Genomic DNA, 20,390 nt, shown 5'->3' with positions numbered 1-20,390 from the left:
TAACCTCTGAGATCATTCCCCCATTGTGTCAGCTCTTACTGCAGCCTGCTTTCAACAAGCACAAGACAAGTAGGGAAGAACTCTTTTCTTTTTTCTTTTCTATTTTTTTCTTTTAACTCTTTACTGCCCAGAAAGGCTGGCATCCTTCCAGATTTAATTCAGCTGGGAGCATTCCTAGCACTTCTTGCCCAAAGATTACACAAAACCAAGGATTTAACAGACGTGAACATCAAATAAAATGCACTTAAGCTCCCACTGACATGCTGCAAGCCCAGTGCCACCCCGGGCTGTCCCAGCAGCAGCCCCAGGAGTGCCACCCCCCATCCCCGCCACCATTCCCAGCTCTGTCCCCACTGAGCTGCCCATGCCACAAAAAAAAACAAAAAAGCAGCGGATGAGTGACAGGAGCTCGACCCTCTTCTGACATTTGATGCCCAGCTCCGCAGCTACAGAGGTGTCCTGGCATCTGCTCATGGCCAGAGAAGGCTTCCACCAGCCCACGCTGCCCACTGCTTACTCAAACAAAAAGAAGGGAAATTAATTTCCTGACGATCGATTTGCTGATACAATGAAGTAGGCCAGCGCAGGGAGGAACTAAGAGCTGCATTCTTTAAAAGCATTAAATAATTCATCTGTCTGGCTTTGTCTCACATTCCTACAAACTGAATTTCAAGTATTTATAAGGCACGGTTCAGCTGGTGGGCGCAGCTCCTTCATATAAAGAAAAGGAGTTTCACACCACTAGGTCATGCTTGTGGCTTTGCAATGGCCATTAACATCGTGGTAACAGCAGGGGGATTTGCAGTACTTATTCCAACCACAGGCAGGACTGAAACAGGGACGGAAGGGACAGACCTTCAGAGCCATCTCCACGAGGGCTGAGCTTCATCAGCACCAAGCCCCATTCAGCACAGACCAGGTAAGGAAATTCCCCAATTTCTCCCTGCAGATTTCCTCTGCTCCGGTCTGGTACTTGGGGACTTGAAACAACCTCCAGAGCGTAAGGAAATGTCCCTTGCAATCCCACTCCTGACAGCCCCTGATGTCATCTGTCTCACCCAGGGAGATTTTTGTAGGCTCTGCTGGTACAAAGGGAAGGAGCTGCAAATGGGTCAGGCAGCCCCGCTCTCGGGCTGGCCCAGATTTTGTTGCAAACTCCTACGCTGGGGTGAGAAACAAATGAATAATCAATGAATGAAGAAAGAGAAAAGGAAAATAAAAATACATCATGGAAAAGGATGGAGGGAAAAGGAAAATCCAGCATATTCTGCTTGAAGAAGTAGGACATTGTGGATGTATTTTTGTGACCGAACACCACAATAAAATGCCCAGGGAGGTGCTGAAAGTGAAGTGCTGATATCAGCACTTCCAACTTGCACAGCCTGGTTTGCTAAGGTGGGCCAGCAGCTCCCCCATCCCATGCACTTTGTCTCAGGCCCGATGGGGATGTTCAGCCAGCAGGTAAGGAATGGCCCTGCCACCAAGGGATGCAGGCACTGGTTCATCACAGGGTGAGCTGCGCAAGCATCCCAAAATAGCTCCATGGTGATGCACAGCTGCTCTGCTCCACCCTGCGGTTCACACACCTCTAGGACACTTTAAAAGAGGACCAAGAGAATGAAATACTTTTGCAAGGAAACTGAATTTGTAGGGTCTGCATGGAGCTGCATCCATGCCAGAGGTGAGGCTCATCCTCTGAGCCCCCATGGAGGGCAGGCAGCGAGGCACAGGAAGGCTGACTGCTTTAATTTCACCTAATCTGCCCAGACAGCGCAGGAAAAGGGCTCCAGATAATAATGGATAGCTAGGGAAAGGGAAACAGGCCAATAAATAGCATAGAGGTTGGGATGAATCTAATTTTTTTAGCTACATATCTAATCAAAGCAAATTATGTCTGCAGCCTGACTCTGGGTAATGTTAATGTGCAATAAGGAACGTTAATTATGTCCCGCCTAATGATTTCCACGTTAAAGATGCCAATTCTGCTTAGAGCTTTGGAGGAGACAATGTCCTCCTCCCGAGCAGACGGGAGCTGGGCCCTGCATGGCTAGGGCTGGCTCCGAGCTCCCCGGGGGGAGCTGATGGGGACGGCACCTCATGGCCCTGCGCCTCCTCGCCCACCACCCAGACCTCATGCCTGGTGCCTCCACCTTTAAGCTCAGCCAAGATTCAGCTGGGAAAATCTTGTTGCTAATAGTGATAAACTCAAAGTCTTCCAAAGTCTGGCTTCGCATCCAAAGGTTTGACTTAGAACAGCCGTGGCAAACTTATTGCAACTTACAAATCCTGGCACAAAATCTGCGTATCGATTTCATAGCCGCTGCATGTCATGCTAGCAATAGAAAAAGAAATGAGTGATCGCAAAAAAAAAACAAAATAAACCACTTAAAATGATTTGAAACAAGATTTTTTTTTTTCTCTCTCTCATAAAAGTATGACCAAATCCTTGTAAGGCTTTTCAGATTAAACACCTTATTTTCCTTCCAAAAGGAAGCTGCTCAAAGAAAGCCCCTTGGAATCTACACACTCATTTACATCAGATTTAAAAACAGTTAAAAAAATACATTTATTCCTGAAATACTTGTGTTGAGATAGCATTTGCTGACATGCAGGGACTTTGAGCTGCCTCTGGTGGAGCACCAGCAGAATAAATCAGCAGCAGCTGGATTCCTGGACACAGGGGGATGGGTATGACACAAGGAAGCAGCACAAGTGACGGTGTTTGTAACATGCTTTGCTGCCTTCCCCTGGAAGTGGGAAAATAATTAATGATTTGTTTAATTAGGAGGAGCAAAGCTGGAAGGGAGGGAGCATTTTACTACAGGCAGCTGAAGGCCGCACAATAGAAAATAATTTAAAACATTTAAAAGACTCTAAAATGACTTTGGGGACGTAAACAAGGCATTGATAATTGTGCTAAAATAAAACCAAAATCCTCGTGGGCAATCCGCCTGTAATCCCAGCAATCCATTTGCTGTGGTCTCTGCAAAACGCTGGCGTTCAAGTGTCTAAAACTGGTGCAAATCAGAGGCCATGAAATGCAGCAGTGACAGTAAACCAAGGTGAAAAGACTGAGGATAAACAGAGTCCGCAAAACGACTTTTAAGACTCGGAAAGCCTTGTGATCAGAACTGGAGTGTGTACTGCAGAATTTGAATCTCCAGTGAACCAGAAGCAAACCTCTGACCATGCCACGACTTCCAAGGGCTGACGAAGATGCTGCACTGCCCCCACCCTTCACCAGGAGCATCCCTCATCTTTCTTCACATGAGCAATCCTGCCGTGATTTGCAGCCCAGCTATTCATTTCTGAGGCTAAACACGAGCCTCGCTCCAGGTTTTCACATCCCTCAGTCTCAGCCAAAACCATCTCCCAAGGCGACTTCTGTCACTAGCAGAGCTGAAAATAGAAGCGGGGATCCTGCCTTTTGGTCCTGTGCCTTCAGAGGCGCTCTCCTTTCCAAATGCAGCTCTTAGTGGGGGCTCGGCCGAGCCCAGCTGAGATCTTGCTCCCCGCAGGATGAGGCTGGATGCTCCCTGGGCACCCATGCCAGTAGAAAATGTTGTTTACGGGTGACACAAAGGCTGGCTCCAAGGCTGGGATTCTCGTGGTGTATGCACTTTTAAATAAATCTTTGGCAAAGGCCTCCCTGGGACAGCGTTAATAGCTCCAGTGCCTTCTCAGCGCGCTGAGATGGTGGCTGAACAGCCCTGATAACAGCACCTTGTCTGTACAAAGTCATAAAGCATACTAGGGACAGCAGCATCCCTAAAGGGAGCCCCAGGCAGCGGGGCAGGATAACAGAATCCATCAGGCTGCAGAGAAGCAGGTCTTAGAGACCCCAGACAATGTTTTGGGAAGGAAAAGCAGAGGGGTTGCATTCCTGATCAGCCCGTGCTGCTCTCCCAGTGAGCCCAGTTCCACCACTGCCACCAGCAAGCCCCAGGACACGTCCCCAGACACTGTGAAGGGATGCAGCATCCTGCTCTCCTTGCTGCATGACAGGGGCTTGCCCCCAGGACACCTGCACATCACCACAGCTTTATCCTATGAGCAGCACGACCAACTTACAACACAATTTCACTTCCTCTGCAAAGGCATCAGGTTTCTCAGTTAGAAAAAGGACAGAATTTGGGCTCACACTCCTTCAAGGGCAGGATTTGGGGCTTTTTCTACTTCAACATCCATCACATTTGAAGAGTTGCCACTCGAAGAGCTTCCCCAGACTTTCCCTCCTGCTTGTAAGGCAAACAGCAGAAACGTCATCATCCGCCCCGAGAGCCCAAAGCCAGGGAGAGACCCAAGCTGAACCCATGCACTGCACGAATCTGAGCAGAAAGGGATTTTGCATGACATATGTTGTCCCTCGTCCAGCAAAGGCTTAAGCATCTCTACATTTACAAGCAAGATTGACTGTAAGAGCATTCCTGGATGGAAGCCTCAAAGAACAAAGCCAGCTGGAGAAGGTGGGTGATGGAGATCAAGATCTGAAGGTTTGCAGCAGGAAAGGGGTTAAATTTCAGGAATCGGCAGTCAGTTTTATAGGCTCTGATTATTTAACATACTCAAGGCACCTCAAATCAGAATAAAAGCCATGTTAAAAACAATCAACACACACACAGTTCCAGCTCAAACGTTCCTCTTTGTCCTCCTCTAACATGAATCACGGGGAAATGCTGGGCTGCGCCGTCTCCCCGCGCTGTGCACGCAGCCTTGGAGGAGCCAGATGTCTGGAGGAAAACCCAAAATATTCATCACGGCGGTGCACCTGCCAGCGGGGCCCGTCCCTGCTGCAGCTCTGCCGGCCTGAGGTTTTCTGTGAAAACTCGGTGGGGAGAAATAAATTCGCGCAGCTCCAGGAAGGGTTCGCGGGACAGAATCCTAAAGACCACGGCACAATTACGGTGCATTAGGAGGTAAATTAATGGTATGAAGTATTGGAGATTTTAGTAATTCTGAAAACGACCACGCAGGCATTTACTCAGAGCACGTTCATTGATTTTAATGCAAGGGAAAGTTGCTGTCTCATGCAATACCGGTATTATTCAGATTGAAATCTGAGCACTGCCTATGTTTCGTTCCACAGGGTATTCCCCAAAAAGAGTCTCTGCTTCCTCCCTACCTCTGTGAAATTATTAGCAGTGAGTACAGGAACACAAGCCTTCCGAACGTGACCTTTATCTGTGTACGATGATTAAGTTATCTCTGCTTTTACAAAGCAAAGCCCTGCTATTCTGCACTACCTCGAGAAAAAAAAAAAAAAAGCCAAGGGCTACACTGCATGGTTTGAGCATGCAGGCATAAAAAAAATCCTCTTGCTGACCTGGGCAAGTCACTTGACCTGACTTAACTGTGCTCTCAAATTGGGTTAAAAGCAAGATGTCCCTGCAAAATGTAATGCTGCATCTCATCTAAACATTCCTCAAGGGAATGGGATATACAAAAATAGGCTCTGGTCTAATTGCAGATAGGAAGATTGTCTCAAAATGTGCAGGGCTGGTTCCTGCTGCAGACAGGAATAGTAGCCAGTTTTTCAAAGGTCTGTCCCAGAATCAGCTATTCAGCTGAGCCTGAGGTTCCCTGCCTGCAAAGGACAAGCTGTGTCTTTCTGAGCATCTTGAGCTTTCTTCTCCCATCTCTGACTTTGCGCTACTTTTACAGCCAGCAGAATTAAAAGCCCCTCAAAGTCCAATAAGAGGAAAAAGTAAAAGGACGGTGGCCAGTTCGGGAGCCCTGGGTCCATGTCGCTTCCCCACGTCAGCAGGACAGCGTGCTTCTCCATGGCAGAGGTGGCAGGATAAGGCCCTCGGCGTCTTTCACATCCATCAAACAAACCCAGAGCTCCAGAGGGCTCAGGCTTACAAGGGCAGTGCTCTTTAGCCCTAAAAAGTTGCTGAAACAGGCAGTTACACCTCAGGGATGGAGGGAGGGGAGAGCATCACAGCAACTGCTTGCCAAGCTCTGTGTAACTTCTCTGCTAACACAACTGCTCTGGGTCCCCCAGGAGCTGCAGCCCCTCGCAGCCCTTCTCCATCCATCTCTGCACTACAGCACCGAGCAGCTTCCCGGGGCTGCAGCCAGATTTCCCGAGGTTTTGCAGGGCAGCAGTCAGAAAGGCCTTAATTCCCCTCTTCCTTAACACAAAGCCACCAGTAAAATGGAACAACTCCGCTCTTTTGTGTGCCTTCAGCCCTCCACACCCCCAGGGAAGTTGTACAAGGCCGCGGGATTTGCATGCGCAGCGCACCCAAGTTCAGCACGAGGGATTCCCCAAAACCCTGCGTAGCATCAGCAGGAGAAAGGAGGATGTTGAGCATCTTTCCCCGTTCCCTGCAGTGCAGATGCTCGCAGACCAGCACCATTTAGGGCCGCCCTTCCCAGCCCCACAGCCATGAACAGGCTGGGCAGGAGCACCCATGTGCCAGCAGCGGCCCCAGCACCACCCCGCCGCGCGAACCGAGCGCTCTCGCTATTTTCATCCTAGTTCCTAAGGCAAGGAGCCTCATGTGACCGCCCTGTCTGGCTGCTTCCCTCCGTTCCCACCTAACATTTGGCCATGTTGGCCAAATTTCATCGTGTTTGCCAAAGCAGAGCCTTCCTCTCCGCTGGGCGGCAGCGAGGAGGAGGATGCACGAGCTCGGCGAAGCCGCAGAGCCCCCAGCTCCTTGCCCAGCAAAGGAGAGGTTTTGTTCCCTCTCCTTATTTCCCAGTGCCAGTAAACACAACAATAAATAGCAAGCTGCAGGAGGCAGATGATTGTGTGGTGAAAGGTGGAAAACATCTAAAAATGATTTAAAATAGGGAGGGGAATAGGAAGAGAGGACTGCAGGTTATAGTCCCCGAGTAGGAGGAACTGCTCATCCGGTGAAAGGCAGCAGGGACAGGAGGTTTTCCTGCCCACCCTGCTCCAGGTGATGCTCTGGTCCCTCCTTGCCAAGGTCCCCATACCCAGCCCGATGGGGAATTCTGCCAGTTCCCAACCCAGGATAGGCTGGAAGCAAGTCCAGCACCACAGGGACCGGACCCATGGCCTTTGAAAGCTCACAAGTCGCAGGGACACGTGAAAGCTGAGGAGGGATGATCTCGCTGCCATTTCAACGCGCCGGTAAATCAAAGTCGATGGAAGCCATATGCTCTGCTGGGAAGCATCCATCTCGTTGCCAGGGAAACATCCTTCCCATTTAAAATGGCAGGCAAAGGCTTGAGAAAACCTGCTTTTAACCTGCTTTTCTCAGGCACGCTCTGAGTCCCCAGGCACCGCGTCAGACCGCTGCTCCCAGGAGAGCTGTGGCAGCTCAGTTCTGGGTGGGAGCAGGGCACGGGGCCTCTCCCACCCGCTCAGAGGGAATCAGCCCCAGCCTGGCAGCAGCATGACCCTATTTCCAACATCCAGCTCACTCTAAAGGGAGGTCCCGTCATTTATTCCCTGGGAATTTTAGGGGATTGCCTGGGTGATACAAAGCAGTGCTGCTCAGGGATGCTGTAGGTGCATGGCACAGACGGTGCCTGGCCAGGTGAGGACGTGCCCTGCAATGGGGCAAGGCATTGCTAAAGCAAGAGAAAAACCAACAGCAGGGCCACAGCCCGGGCTACTGCTGCCCAAATCCAGCCTCTGATGAAGCAGCAGATACCACCCAACTTCTTACAAGGAGCAGGCAAAATCTGACCTCGGGAACAGCAGCAACCCGCAGGCAGGGCTCTCAGAAATAACCAGAAACCCAAGGAACCCGTCACCAAGCTTGGGTCTGCAACTGCCTCTGCACCTCCTTGGGGCTTTATGCTGCATGTATGGTCACTGCCCAGGATGGGGAGGCTGGGAAGGGGCACCTCCAGAGTGCAGAGGGCAACCTGTGGTCCAGCATCATGGAATTCACAGCAGCAAATGCTCTCCAGCCCATTTATGCTAATGCAATTGCCTGTGATGTTGGGTTAGTCAGAAGATAAAGGATACCAACCATGTGGATACCAGGACACAAAACTGCATATCCTTTTGGAAAATACTTCTACGTATCTACTTCCAAACTCAGCCTCTCTGCATGTTTGTTTTTTAATTAAAAAATAAAACACTTGCATTTATTGTAAATCCCACAAGCAGATGAAGTCAACTCCTAAAGTAGGGAAAATGACTATTTTCTATTCTGATAAGTAGCTGTGTTCTAACAACCTTTATGATGCAGAACAGAGACATTTAATAATTCCAAGCCAAGGAAGGCCTGACGGGACAAGGATACACACTGAAGTCTCCTTGTCTGGGTGGGAAACGCTTATTGCTGCTGGAGGAGGGAGAGGCTGGGGTAGCTGGGGATGCTGGATGATGCCGCAGGGACCCTGTGCTGCTGAATTCCTCCACACCTCAGCTCCCAGACTGGAAAAGGGAAAAATGATTCCCCCCATGACACAGGGGCACTGCTGTGTTTAAGCCCACGTGTAACTCGAGACACAACCATGGCCAGCAGTGACTAATAAATCCTCCTGGAGTGGAATAAAGCTTGGCACAAAGACACTGCACAGCACACAACAGTAACCAGGGCTTGCACGGAGCAGAGCCAACAACAGCATCACACACAGCAGCTCAAAGGCAGGAGCAACGTCCTGCAGCGTGTGACACCAGGGCATGCCCAAAACCACGCCGAGGTGCACGTTCCCCCCGTATGACATCTCTGGGCACTTGCTACAATGCTACATCCCCTTCCCAGCCGCTCACTTGGCTGCTAACCCAGCAGCAGCAGCCGGTGCGGAGCCCGTGAGCTGCCGCCGCAGCGCGACCGCTCCATCAGAGCATCCTCTGCTCCTGCCCGAGCCGGGAAGGAGTCACCTTCACTCGGCGGCCTCATAGCACGACCGCCAGCCAGCTCCGAGACGTGCTGGAGCTGCCTGGGAATTATGTCACCGTAAATATCGAACGACCCTTCAACGGTCCCCGCATGCTCCTTCTTGCCTCCTTGGCTCGGTGCCTCGCGAGTGGTCTGCGCCGCACGCTGAGGACACCAGCAGCAATAAAAAGCACTGAATGGATAATAGCCAGGTAGTACTTTGAGTTACAGCATCACCAGCCTGCTGCTGAGCCGGAGCAGCAGCAGCTCTCCGTCCTGGTTGTGTAACCCAGCCTCGCAGGACCTTCCCCGTAATTACAGGGCCTTTCCCTGCAGTCCCATGGGGGCCATATTCTGCATTCGTGAGAGGATGCTCAGAGCTTCGCTTCCTCTTTAGCGCATTTTTTCGGTCTTCCCTAGAAATGGCAAGAGGAAGCAGGAGGGAAAAAAAATAGGTTTAATTAACTTTTGTTTAATTTCTGCTGCGCTTTCAGCAAGTGAACAATAACTGAGCCACCCCACCAGGTCTGCACCGAGCCGGCACCTCGCTGCCTGCCCCAGGTTTTGTTCCCCTGGGCCTCGGGGTGCTGGCAGGGCTGGGAACGTGGCGCAGGCTTGGGCTCGGCTCCAGCCGCTCTTCCCGACTCCCATCACGCAGGGATGTGGCTGCGGGGAGGACGGGCATCCTCGGCCACGAGCAGGGGCTGACAATCCATTAGCTTAATGAATTTCCCTGGGGTATTTTTAATAGCAGCTGCTCCGGTGGGGAGAAGGGCCAAAAGAGCAAGGCCAGGTAAGAAGGCAGCTCATTTTCACCCGACCTATTCAGGCACATTCATTACCTTGCCATATAGTCACTCCTCAAATCATTCCTCCCATACCAAGGCAGATTAAGCCATCACTGGCCTAAAACCACATCTCAGATCTGCATTTAGTGTTTTCTTCCTCCTGGCTCAGAGGGGAGATCTGATTCACAGACTGAGCCCCAGCAGCTCGCCCTGGACCACCCGGCACAACTCGAGATGCTCCCACCTCCCACGAACGTTCATCGCTCAGGGCCTGGAGGGGCAGCTCAGAGGAGGTTTCAAATTATATCCGATTTCTGGTGCAGAATAGAAAAAACAACAGCAGAAACAAAAGGTCAGTGTGGGAATTCTCCCTACCCCTCATTATCTGGTATATTAAGAGAGAAGATAAATAAGAATTGCATTAAAAACATCTACGTGTTGGAGGGGAAAACGTGAAAAGCAAGAACAATTCAGTGCAAAATTCTATATGGCTGCACGTCGTGCCTGACAAATCACAGAGAGAGCTTCCCGACCTCTTTTTTCTCCAAGTCTCTTCCCTTCCTTACAGAAATAGCCATAAGCAAGAAACAGACCACAGCAATGCGTGCCCAGGAGCCACGAGGACCAGACCACGAGGTGACATTAACAAAGCTGCTTCAGCGCCGATACGGATTAAATGCTCTGGTCCCTCCGGCTATGGAGACAGAGCCCTCATGAAGTGCCAGCAATTTAGTTCAAGACGTGACGACATGAGGAGCTGTCCCTCTGGCTCAGGGTGATGTTTAATTGGGTGTGAAGTCAGCTTTGGATGAACGCTGCCATTAGCCCTTCCTCCGTACGGAGACTGGCTTCTTTGCAGCTCCCTGGGGAGCTGTCTGGCAAGGGGCTGTCCTTGTACCCCAAATTCCTACACAAGGCAGCTGTCTGCGAGGCCACCGAGCAAGCACAGGATGTGTCTGAAAAGGGAGACGTTTCTCCATCCCAGGAGAAATGACACAGTGAAATTCCTCCAAGCCTGGCAGCTCCTGCTCTGTCAGTGTCTCAGAGGAGCCCGTCTGCATTTGCCCATGGCACCTCCAGTCTCTGCTGTAACACCAACCGAAAATTACAGCCACTCGGAAATGTCTCACCTCTGCTAAATAAGAAAAACACACCAATCAAAAACCCAAAAGCATCAGCAAATCAACCTCAGGGGAGAAAAGGAGGTACAGACCATGCTTCCCCCTTGGTTAGGAGATATTGCAGAGCAAAAACTGCTCCAGGACACCAGCACACAGTGCTCTGTGTCCCTACAAGCTGTCCTAGAGACCCCAAGATAGACAAACATCCCATAAAAACTCCTACCCATGCTCCAAACGGCCATGCTCCTTCAGCCAGGGAAAAAGGGGTCAGCAGCAGGCATCTTCCAAGCCATGGAGCCAGCTTTAGGGTTGGTTTTGCTGCTCATTCAAGCTCAGAGTCTTTATATAGAGTCAGGGCAGGATCCAAAAGCGGAAGAGAGACACCCACTCCCATGGAGTGTAACACACACACACTGAAATAAATAGCTCCCTGCCTAAGGAGATGACTCAGGAATCTCACCAGTCCTTAAAGCACAAATCAGTGCTAATAAGCCTCAGGAAACTTGGAGGAAGGCCCAGCAAGGGGGTTACTGGACAACACATGGCATTTCCAGCCTTTCCAGACATTCAACAAGAGGGAGGACGAACGGCTGCGGAATTAAACCAAAGGCCAACACCGAAGCAGTGGCCACACCAGCCTGAGGTCTCCATGCAGCTAACCGGCTTCAAGAGCAAGGAGTGGTCCTCAGCACTGGGGACAGGTTTTGGTTTTCACTGCCTCTTCTGGAAACATTCAGGCTTCACCATGTGGCTTGGAGTGGCAGCAGGCAACGTAGCCTCACTCTGTTTGTCCAGCTATAACAGAGGTATTTATATTTAACTCCTTTGCTCTCCTCTTGAGTGAAAGATGGAAGGCTCTTACATCCCTTATTATGTTCCTCAGACCAGGTAACGAACCTCCGAGCAAGCATAAACTCAATTAACGGCCACTTTGAGACTCTGAGTTGCGTGAAAGCCCATAAACATGCAGCAGAAAGCCTCCCAGCACTGTCATTTCGCTGCCACATATAACACCCGACAGCGAGAAAGCCGATAAGCCCAGCTCACAGCCCTCCGCACGCTGCATTCGTAATGAACAGCAAGATCACAGCAAGCAGCCAACTGCCCCGCAACGGGGGAGCACCTCCCAAGGAAGATGCTTGCCTCCTCCCAGACTAAGTTAACTCTGCTGAGCTCCTGAATCTATTGCATTTCCCCCTACCACAGGCTGGCCATGCTTTGAACGTTTTGCCCTAGGCCAAAGCCAACCCCTGATTTCTTTTGCAAACCCAAGGAGCACGAATAGAAGCCAACCCACTAATTCAAAAGCAAATAAGAGGCCAGGTAAACAGCATTAAAAAGAAGACTGGAGCAAAGCTACCACTTGCCAGTGGTCCCCCTGCAACTGCTTCACAACTTTCACCTCTCTTCTGTTCAATACAGTAAGCTGTTACGGCAGGGACTGGCTCTTTTTGGCCTGATATACAGAACAGAGGCTCGTAGACTTCATTTCCATTAGGGCTGCTCGCACACTGCTATAATATTAATAGAGTATTGTTTTCCCCCCGGTATTCACTTTAACTGTTATTTGACTGAAGTTTTCCTTTTTCTTCTGCGCTGCTTATTAGTTCCCCAAGCATATCAAACAGAAGTTGTAACAAACACACCCAGCAGGTGCCCAGACACAAGCTACTGCATTCCCACAGGAGACGGAGGAGAGGTGTATGTGAGTCACCTTTGAGTCAGGATTTTTTCTTTTCCCCTGGGCACCACAATAACTTCACAGAGAGTGACAGCGTATCTGTGGCAGCTGCATTAGGATCTCCTGTCCTGCTGCGCTCATCCATTGCGGCGTGCGACAGCAGCTCAGCGATCGCCTCAGCCGAATTTTGCTTCATTGCTGTCACCTCCCCGGGCTGGCGGAGCTACGCACCAGAAGGCAGGACTTCCAGGCACATCAGGGCTTGCTTACAAATGCAGCAGCTGTGAATCCCTGGGAAAGACTGTCCGAAGGCAAAACCACCTCCAGCCTTGCCCTAACGAGGCCAGCCACGATGGATGGATGGCATCTCCAGCTGGAGCCTGGCCCTGTCCCACCCTCCTGGGGACACATTCAGAAAGGAGAGTGCCCGAATGAACACTGACCATCCCACTGGGCACTCTCCTCCGAGAGCCTGAACACAACCTGCTTAGGAACTACAATTGGTATTAATAAGGCTCGGTTATCATCTGATTTCCTCCGGGTCTTGGGTTGCAGGTCCACAAGTTGACTGGGGTTTGCTGTAAAGGCTCCTTTCTCAAATCCACTTCTCAATAGTTGCTGGCCAGATGTGGGTCTCAGATGCTGGTCATCCCGTTTCGGTGTGGATCAGACCCATCTCTCACCTTCGCCTTTTCCTGTTGGGATGTCCACAGCATAGTTCTGGCTCTGAACATCACAGATCCTACTGGCTGTGGCAGGAGGCGGGAAATGCTCAGTGCTGCCCCAGCCCACTCCAGTTTTTGGTTTGCAAACTGATGCCAGGCTCTGTCTTCTCATCTTGTGGTCTGGACTCATCCCACCCAGCATATACAAGGGAACTTAGATTCCCTCTGTCTTCAAAAAATAGAAATGGGCATCTCCAGAAGGCAGATGTGCCCACTTTAGATCTGCACTGAGGTTCCTACGGGATGAGATGTCCCGCAAGGAACCCAGAACATAATATTCCATCCTGGAGACACCCGAACATCACCAAATAGCCAACTCCACCCATAATCTCTGGGCAATGTAGGCACTAAAACAAATCAATAGGTTGCTCAGTCACTGGGCTGGCAAAGCTGAGGGTGCTGCACCCAGCAGCCCCAGTGACCCTGATGCAGCTTTAAGTCATCCCCCTACAGCAGGGAGGGAGAGGTGAGAAGGTGTCACTGATCTTCCAACCCCCACACATCACAAAAGTCGCCCTTTGGGTGGGTTGGCTGTCAGGCAAAAGTAGTCACAGGATGGATGTTTACCAACACCAGGGATTCATACACTTTCAAAAAGCACATCAGAGGCCAGAGTGATATGAAGACAGATCGGATAGATGGAGGAATGCTCCAGTTTCCCTCGCTTAGTGGTGGTTAGACACTCAAGAAACCCAGAGGCTGCAATAAAGCAGCTCTCAGCATCCCAGCCAGTGACTTCTGCTCAGGATACTCCAACAGACAGCGCTGTGATTAACGCAGTGCTTCAGAATAGGTGCAGCGACCTCCCCAAACACCTTCAGCCTGTGTGCCATAGGCCGCTGCCCTCACAGCCTGCCCAGAACACGGCTGGGAGAACCGCGTGGGAAGCTGAGGGCACCCGGAGCCTCCGCGAGCGGATGGTGCTGCGCAGCCTGTTCTTTGTGGGGGAAAAACAACGCTTTTCCTTCAGCCTGGGTGGCTGGGCACATCCACCAAGGAACCAATTTAAATACCTGCTCCTGCGGCGGCAGCAGGGCCATCTTTTGCTACAGGATGTCAGAGCAGACATCAGTTTAAGCATACGGTGCGAAGGACCAGCCGTGCCCAGCACCCTCCTGCATGACCTGGCTTTGCTCTCCTGTGCTCGCCACTCAAACCGCCTTGCAATACAGCCTCCCTCTAAATGCACTCATTCAGGTGCATTTAACTAGTTTAAGACCACCACAATAATTACATTTTGAAGTGTAATTAATTCCTTTTTGACCATTTGGGGCCTAAAAGCCGTTGCATTGTCCTGTAGCAATGTAAACTTCATGGAAAGAAGGGGCTTATCCTGCTGAACGCTGAAGAACTCGTCTCTCTGATGCACAGGGGACATTTCACACAAACAGGGACTGGATTATGTTTGCACAAAAACATGCCATAGACAAAGCTTAATCCTTTGTAGGAATCACTCCCCATCTTTCTCTGCTCTCCTGCGTCTACTCTACAGAAGGTTACGTATCAGGAAAAGGGACTGGCACCACAAATTTAAAGAGGAATCTGTCCCTCTTCTGTCCCCAGCTAAAAGTCTGGGCTACCTTAACAAGGATTAAGTGGGGCTAAGTATTTGCTGCTTAAATCCTAAATGCCAAATACCAAAATTCTATGCATTTTATGCTGGGAAGCCCCATTAATGCCTCACTGATGGGTAAACCCTCTGTCCTTCTCCCCCTGCCCCAAACAAATTGCAGGGTATCACCCCACTATGTCCCCACCATCTGCTTCTATGCAAAAAAAAAAAAAAAAAAGGAAATCTGATCTTCACAAACTGCATTTTTGTTTACGCAACACCCATCTTCCCTTTAGTTGAGGATTTGGGGCTTCTTTTGGGGATATTCCTTCTAACAACAAACAGACTCATCTGGTTGAGGCGTGATATAGCACAGAAAGGAGGTCATCTGGGGGATCGGCTTGTTTTTCGTTTCCATAATGTCAGTGTGGGGTGAACGTGACGGCTGGAACGTGACACGTTAAAGCGAGTGAAATCAGGTTGCTCCCACCAAGCTCTGACTAAGCAGCTGGAGAGGAGCTCGTGAGGCATCGCGACGCAGAGGTCTCCTGGTCCCCAGGACCACACAGCTCCAGAGGGGACAAATTGCATGGATGAGGGCATCAGCATCAGAGGCCAAAGCCCAGCAGGTCCATTAAACTCAGCACAAACAGGAGATTTAACACTGGCATCTTCATCCCACGCACACTAGGACGTGGGGAGGGGGACCCAGAAGGTCCCTGCCTACCACCAGTGGATGGGCTGGGTTTGGGGGCTCCATACCTGTCAGCAAAACCCCTGAGTGTGGACTTGCTAGTAGGAAACAATCTTCAAATTGGGGATGGATAAATGAGATAGTCAAACTAAATTTACTCCTAATTAGTCAATCCCATAAAACAAGTACAAAAAATGAAGCGGTGTGAAAAACAAAACAAAACACGTGAGCTGCCTGAAAACCCAAGCCAGGCAGCATTATCTGAGAAAGGATCTGCATGAAATAACCATGTTAGCTCCTGGAAGGGGCCACAAAAGAAGCCACCTCTGCACCAAGAAACCCCAGACCTTTGGGGAAGCAATTGCACCAACACTCCGTCCTCCCAGCGCTGCCATAGCTGCTGCCACCGCGAGCCGTGCCAGGATGCGGGCAGTGCAGAGAGGAGACTTGCTGGAGACAGAGGTGGCTTCTGGCTGCGTTAAAAGGGAAGAACAATCAGAATGGGGATGGCACAAGGAAATTTTAATAGAATTAGACAGGGAGGAAACATTCTTCCTTATAATAACTTAAGTCCATGCACTTGCTTAATTAACTGAATATACGGTGCATGGTATGCAGATAAAAAATGCACCCAAACAATTTTTATACACAGTTAAAAGACAAAGGTTGTAAATTCAAAGTAGGAAATGCAAGAGCCACATTTGCTCTGGGTATACAGCTTTAAGTGACAAAAAAAGGCAGGGACAAAAATCACTCAAGTATGACAGCTCTTCAGACTCAGCACCACTGAGCATGGGACAGACTACGATAACCAAAGTAAGAGGACTAGAAAAAAAAATTTAGAGTTATCAAGAGAAGTAAAACTGAACAATTTTTACAAGCAAAATGCCTCCCTTTGCAGAGGACTACCGCAAGACCTAAGTGCTGCTGCATCCCTCAAAAAGCCTAGCCTGACATTTAGACAGGGCTCAACTTTTCAAGTTTCAGCTCAACCTTGAACAGAATGAGGCCATGTGTTGCAGCACTAAGGCTCTGCCAAAAAAAAATATATATATATATATATATATAAAAGCTGAGAGATACAGGAAAGGCCCAGACCTCCAAGAGCTGGAGTCTGCTTTGCCATTTCCAGCCACACTCAAAAAATGGAACCCATCAGGCTCAGACATTCATAGGGCTGCGCAAAACATTATATTCGCATATATATAATTCGTATACAAATACATGTACCATGGGCAGGTCACCCAGTTGTGTCAGTGTGGGAAGAGCGAAGTATAAAAATGAATCACAATACAGAAATATAAGATAGTGCTTCTGCTCCCAGGTAATAGCGCCTTCACGGAGGCAGCATCTGAGATGAGACCGAGTTAATGAGTTTGGGGCTGGAGGGGTGGGAACTGCACTGAATGTCCCATGAAATGGTGCAAAGGGGAAAGAACGACAACAACAGAAAGGAGAGAAGGAAAAGAAATCAGTTGGATTTGAGCTAGAATACAGCACTGGATCCCAAGGCAGTGCATAAACTCATTCCTCTTGGAGATATTTCCTAAACCTTTGTACATGGAAGCCCCAGGAGCAGGGAAATGGGGATGCTGGTGGATGGGGTCACTCGTGGTGGGGCTGAGTTAGGGGCAGGACGGGGCTCCCCACTCGCAGCCTCCATCAGCGCTCACATGCCTGCAGCATGGAAAATAGAGGATAAAGGAGCTTCTGTGGTCAAGGCTGTGGCACAAAATGGGGTCTGGGGCAGGAGGGGACAGCGAGACCTGGCCATGTGGGTAGGACACGGCATCAGGCCGTGGGGACACCAGGGGGAGTCCAGCTCTCCACACAGACTTCATGACCTTGAGCCAGTCCCTTCGCTCTCCCACGTCTGTGAATAAGCAGCCACGAGGCTTTTTGTCTGTCCTCTCTGGGTTACAGACTTTTAGGTGCAGAAACCCCCCCGCCAGCCCCATTCAAACACACACAAAGCTTGCACGGGTGGTTCCAGTCTCATCCAGGCAGCACAAGGGGATAAAGTGATGCTGGGCTTTATCCTGGTGACTTTGGATGATGTTTATCATATCCTCCAGCTCTTTAAATAACATATTAGTAAACTGCCAAGGCTAACCTCATCATACGTAAAGTTCAGAAGACCGGAATCCACATAACATCCCAACACACTAAAAAATTAATCGCATCAACGACGCTTCACAGACCTCGGTGCGGTTACCACCTCAGCCCTGGGCACAGCCTCCATTTCCCAGCGGGTGCACGCACGGGGGTCAGGGGATGGTTTTGGAGCATTTATATTGCCCAGCTGCTGGAGCATCTGCCCCAGGGATGAGCCAGGGAGGCAGCCCGGCTCCCAGTGCATCCCAGACCAGCGGTTTCTAACCAGAAGACAGGGCTCCACGTGGTGGCACAGCGGGTACAAGTGGAGTCACGAGCCCAGGAGAAGATGCAGCTGCTGGGGCTGCGGAGGGATGCGGCTCCATGGGGAGAGCCGAGGGGCACCCCAGCCTGGCAGCCTGCGATTGTGCTGGAAACGGGGGCTCCAGTGGAAGGCGAGCCCTGGCAGAAGGGTTTTTTTTTGGGGGGATGCCCCTGCCCCATGAGGATTGCTGTCTGCCCAAGCAAATGGCACTGCAGAGAGCAATGTGGATCAGTAGTTAAGGCAGCACCTGAAGAAGCCAAAGATGCTTGCAGAGCCCTCACAGCTGGGGTTACCCCTGCTGCCTGCCATTTGGCTTCCAGCCCCTTCCACTGCTGTTTTTGTGGCCCCAGCGTCCCCAGGCTGGGCTTTCACCTGTATTTAACAGCATATGGTAAATGTTATACACATCCCCCATCCTCGGGGCACACGCAGGCAAGCGCCCAGCTCACCGTGTGAATGCTCAGCTCAGATTAGGGAGGATTTTGCGACACAAAGCACCTACAACTCCAGAGCATGGCCCTGAGCGCGTGGAGGATGCTCAGGACTCTTGGTGCCAGACTTTGCGCCCAGCACAGCCACAGCGGAGCTCCGCAGAGGCTCCCTCTCCTCCTCTCCCATTTCCCAGGAGGACGAGCTCACTGACAGCACCCCAGCCCGCTGCAGTGCAGTACCAAGCTGCCCCCTGCACCCAGCCAGCATTTCGCCACCCCGAGTGGTCCCACCAACACCTCCCCCGGAGGCCTCAACGCACAAAATGGCTGAGGACCAAAAAGCGCATCCCAGCACCTTACCCGAGAATAGCATTAACAGCAAAAGGAGGGAGAGAAAAATAACAAAAGGCCCCAAAAATCCTCTTGCTGGGGCTGACAGAGGCCCTAGCCACGTTGAAAAGCACGCAAACAGAAAAGCCATCAGCACCAAGGGGACACTGAGCGCCCAAACCTGCACTGTGCCCGAGCCCAGGCCCGCAGAAGAGCCTGGTGGGACCGTGGAAAGTCCCAGAGGGAAGGGAGTTGCAGTAACACAGCGATTTATCTTGACCCTCCCTTTGCAATCCTCTAAACAACGGGAAGTCATCTGCCTTCCTTCTGCAGCAGTGCCTTCAGAGCTGGGCATTTCTCCGCCAAGCGATGAGGGCAAACCTGGTCATTCCTGGCTAAAAACAGGGAGGCAGAAGGGAAACGGGCACCCTGGGACTGCTCCTTTGTTTACTGCTCCATCTCCCAGCTCAGGAAGCCCCAGACACTGATTAGCATTTCCTTCTAGACACATCTCCAATCCTGCTCCTTCCCACGGGGTGCGGGGGGGACAAGAAACACCCCCAGGACCCGGTGCGGGGCTGCAAAACCACCCCCGGCCCCGACCCCTTTGCAGCCACCCAGCAAATATGGGGCTGGAGGAGAAGGAGCTGGGGGGGGGGGGGAAGGGAAGGAGAGACAGTGCCTGAGCAGAGCTTTTTGTTCCTCTGCTCGCAGCATTGCTATGGTGATTTCAAGCAAGACGGAGGAGCAATCCCTACCCATCACTCCCGCTGCTCCAGCCCCCCTGCACCGACCGCATGAGCAGCCCCTTCCCCCGCAAGCGGGAGCGGCCGGGGGGGGGGGGGGGCCCGGGGCCGGTGCATTGCATCTCCCCGGCAGAGCCACCCCCCAGCAATGCAGGGACAGCTTCTCCCCATCCTTTTGCATCGCCCCCCCCCCCCCCCCGCCCAGCACCCCACACACCCCTTCCCCAGGCTCTGCATACCCGAGCCCAGGCACCGGCCGTGGATGCAGCAGCTCCCGGGGGGGGGGGGGGGGGGGGTCTCAGCCTTTCGCACCCCCCAGGCTCCCCAACGAGCATCCCCCCCCTTTCCCTGCACCCGCTCCGCAGCATCCCCCCTCTCCCCACGCATTTAATAGGATGGGGGTTGGCCGCAAGGGCAGCTTTGGGGTCGGGGGGGGGGGGGGCTGCCCCCCACCCTCTTTCTTACTCACACGTATGCGTGGTAAATGAAAGCCCAGCCCCGCGGTCTCTCCAGCACGTTGTAGAGGAAATTCTGCAGCTTGCGGTAAAAAGCATTCCTTTTGGGGGGCTTGCCGCTCCCCGACACCCCGGAGCGGGGCTTGCTGAGGATGCTGCCCCGCTTGGTGCTCTCGGAGCCGGCGATGAGGAGCGCCCCGTCCCGGCTGGAGTCCGGAGCTCCGGGATCCAAGCCCACGAAGCCCACCTTGAGCTTCTTCTCGGCGGCGGGCCCCGGGTAAACGCCTCCGTTGCGGGATTTCTGCACCATGGTGGCGACCGCCCGGGGGCCGGGGGGGGGGGGGGGGGGGGGCTCCGCGGGGGCTCCCCCGGGGACTCCACCCGCGCTCCCCCGCCGCTGCTCTCGGCGCCCGGCGCAGGCGAAGCCGCAGGAAGGGAACGGGATGCGATCGGCTCCGCCGCGCCCCGCCCGCTCCCCCGCCCCCTTAACCCTCAGCATCCCTCGTCCGCATGGGGGGCGGCATCCAGAGCCACCCCCCACCCCCCCCCCCCGGATCGGGATCTGGAGGTCCCCGCCCTCAAAGAAAAAAAAAAAGAAAGAAGGAAGAATAAAAAAGCAGGTTCTGGTCTCCCCC

At 51.9% G+C, this 20,390-nt stretch overlaps 1 protein-coding gene across 5 annotated transcripts in view; it reads right to left on the bottom strand.

Moving 5' to 3' along the window:
* The window catches only part of KCNQ2 (potassium voltage-gated channel subfamily Q member 2), a 61,225-nt gene extending 41,160 nt beyond the window's left edge, over positions 1-20,065 (bottom strand). For all 5 annotated transcript variants that reach the window (XM_035548206.1, XM_035548205.1, XM_035548207.1 and 2 more), the window contains exon 1: positions 19,770-20,065. In XM_035548206.1, coding sequence (XP_035404099.1) covers positions 19,770-20,065 — 296 coding nt within the window. The remainder of the gene's footprint in view (positions 1-19,769) is intronic.
* Between the last annotated feature and the right edge of the window lie 325 nt (positions 20,066-20,390).

Source organism: Cygnus atratus, chromosome 16, assembly GCF_013377495.2.
Source record: "Cygnus atratus isolate AKBS03 ecotype Queensland, Australia chromosome 16, CAtr_DNAZoo_HiC_assembly, whole genome shotgun sequence".
Lineage (NCBI taxonomy): Eukaryota > Metazoa > Chordata > Aves > Anseriformes > Anatidae > Cygnus > Cygnus atratus.
This window is presented reverse-complemented; position numbering and strand designations above follow the sequence as displayed.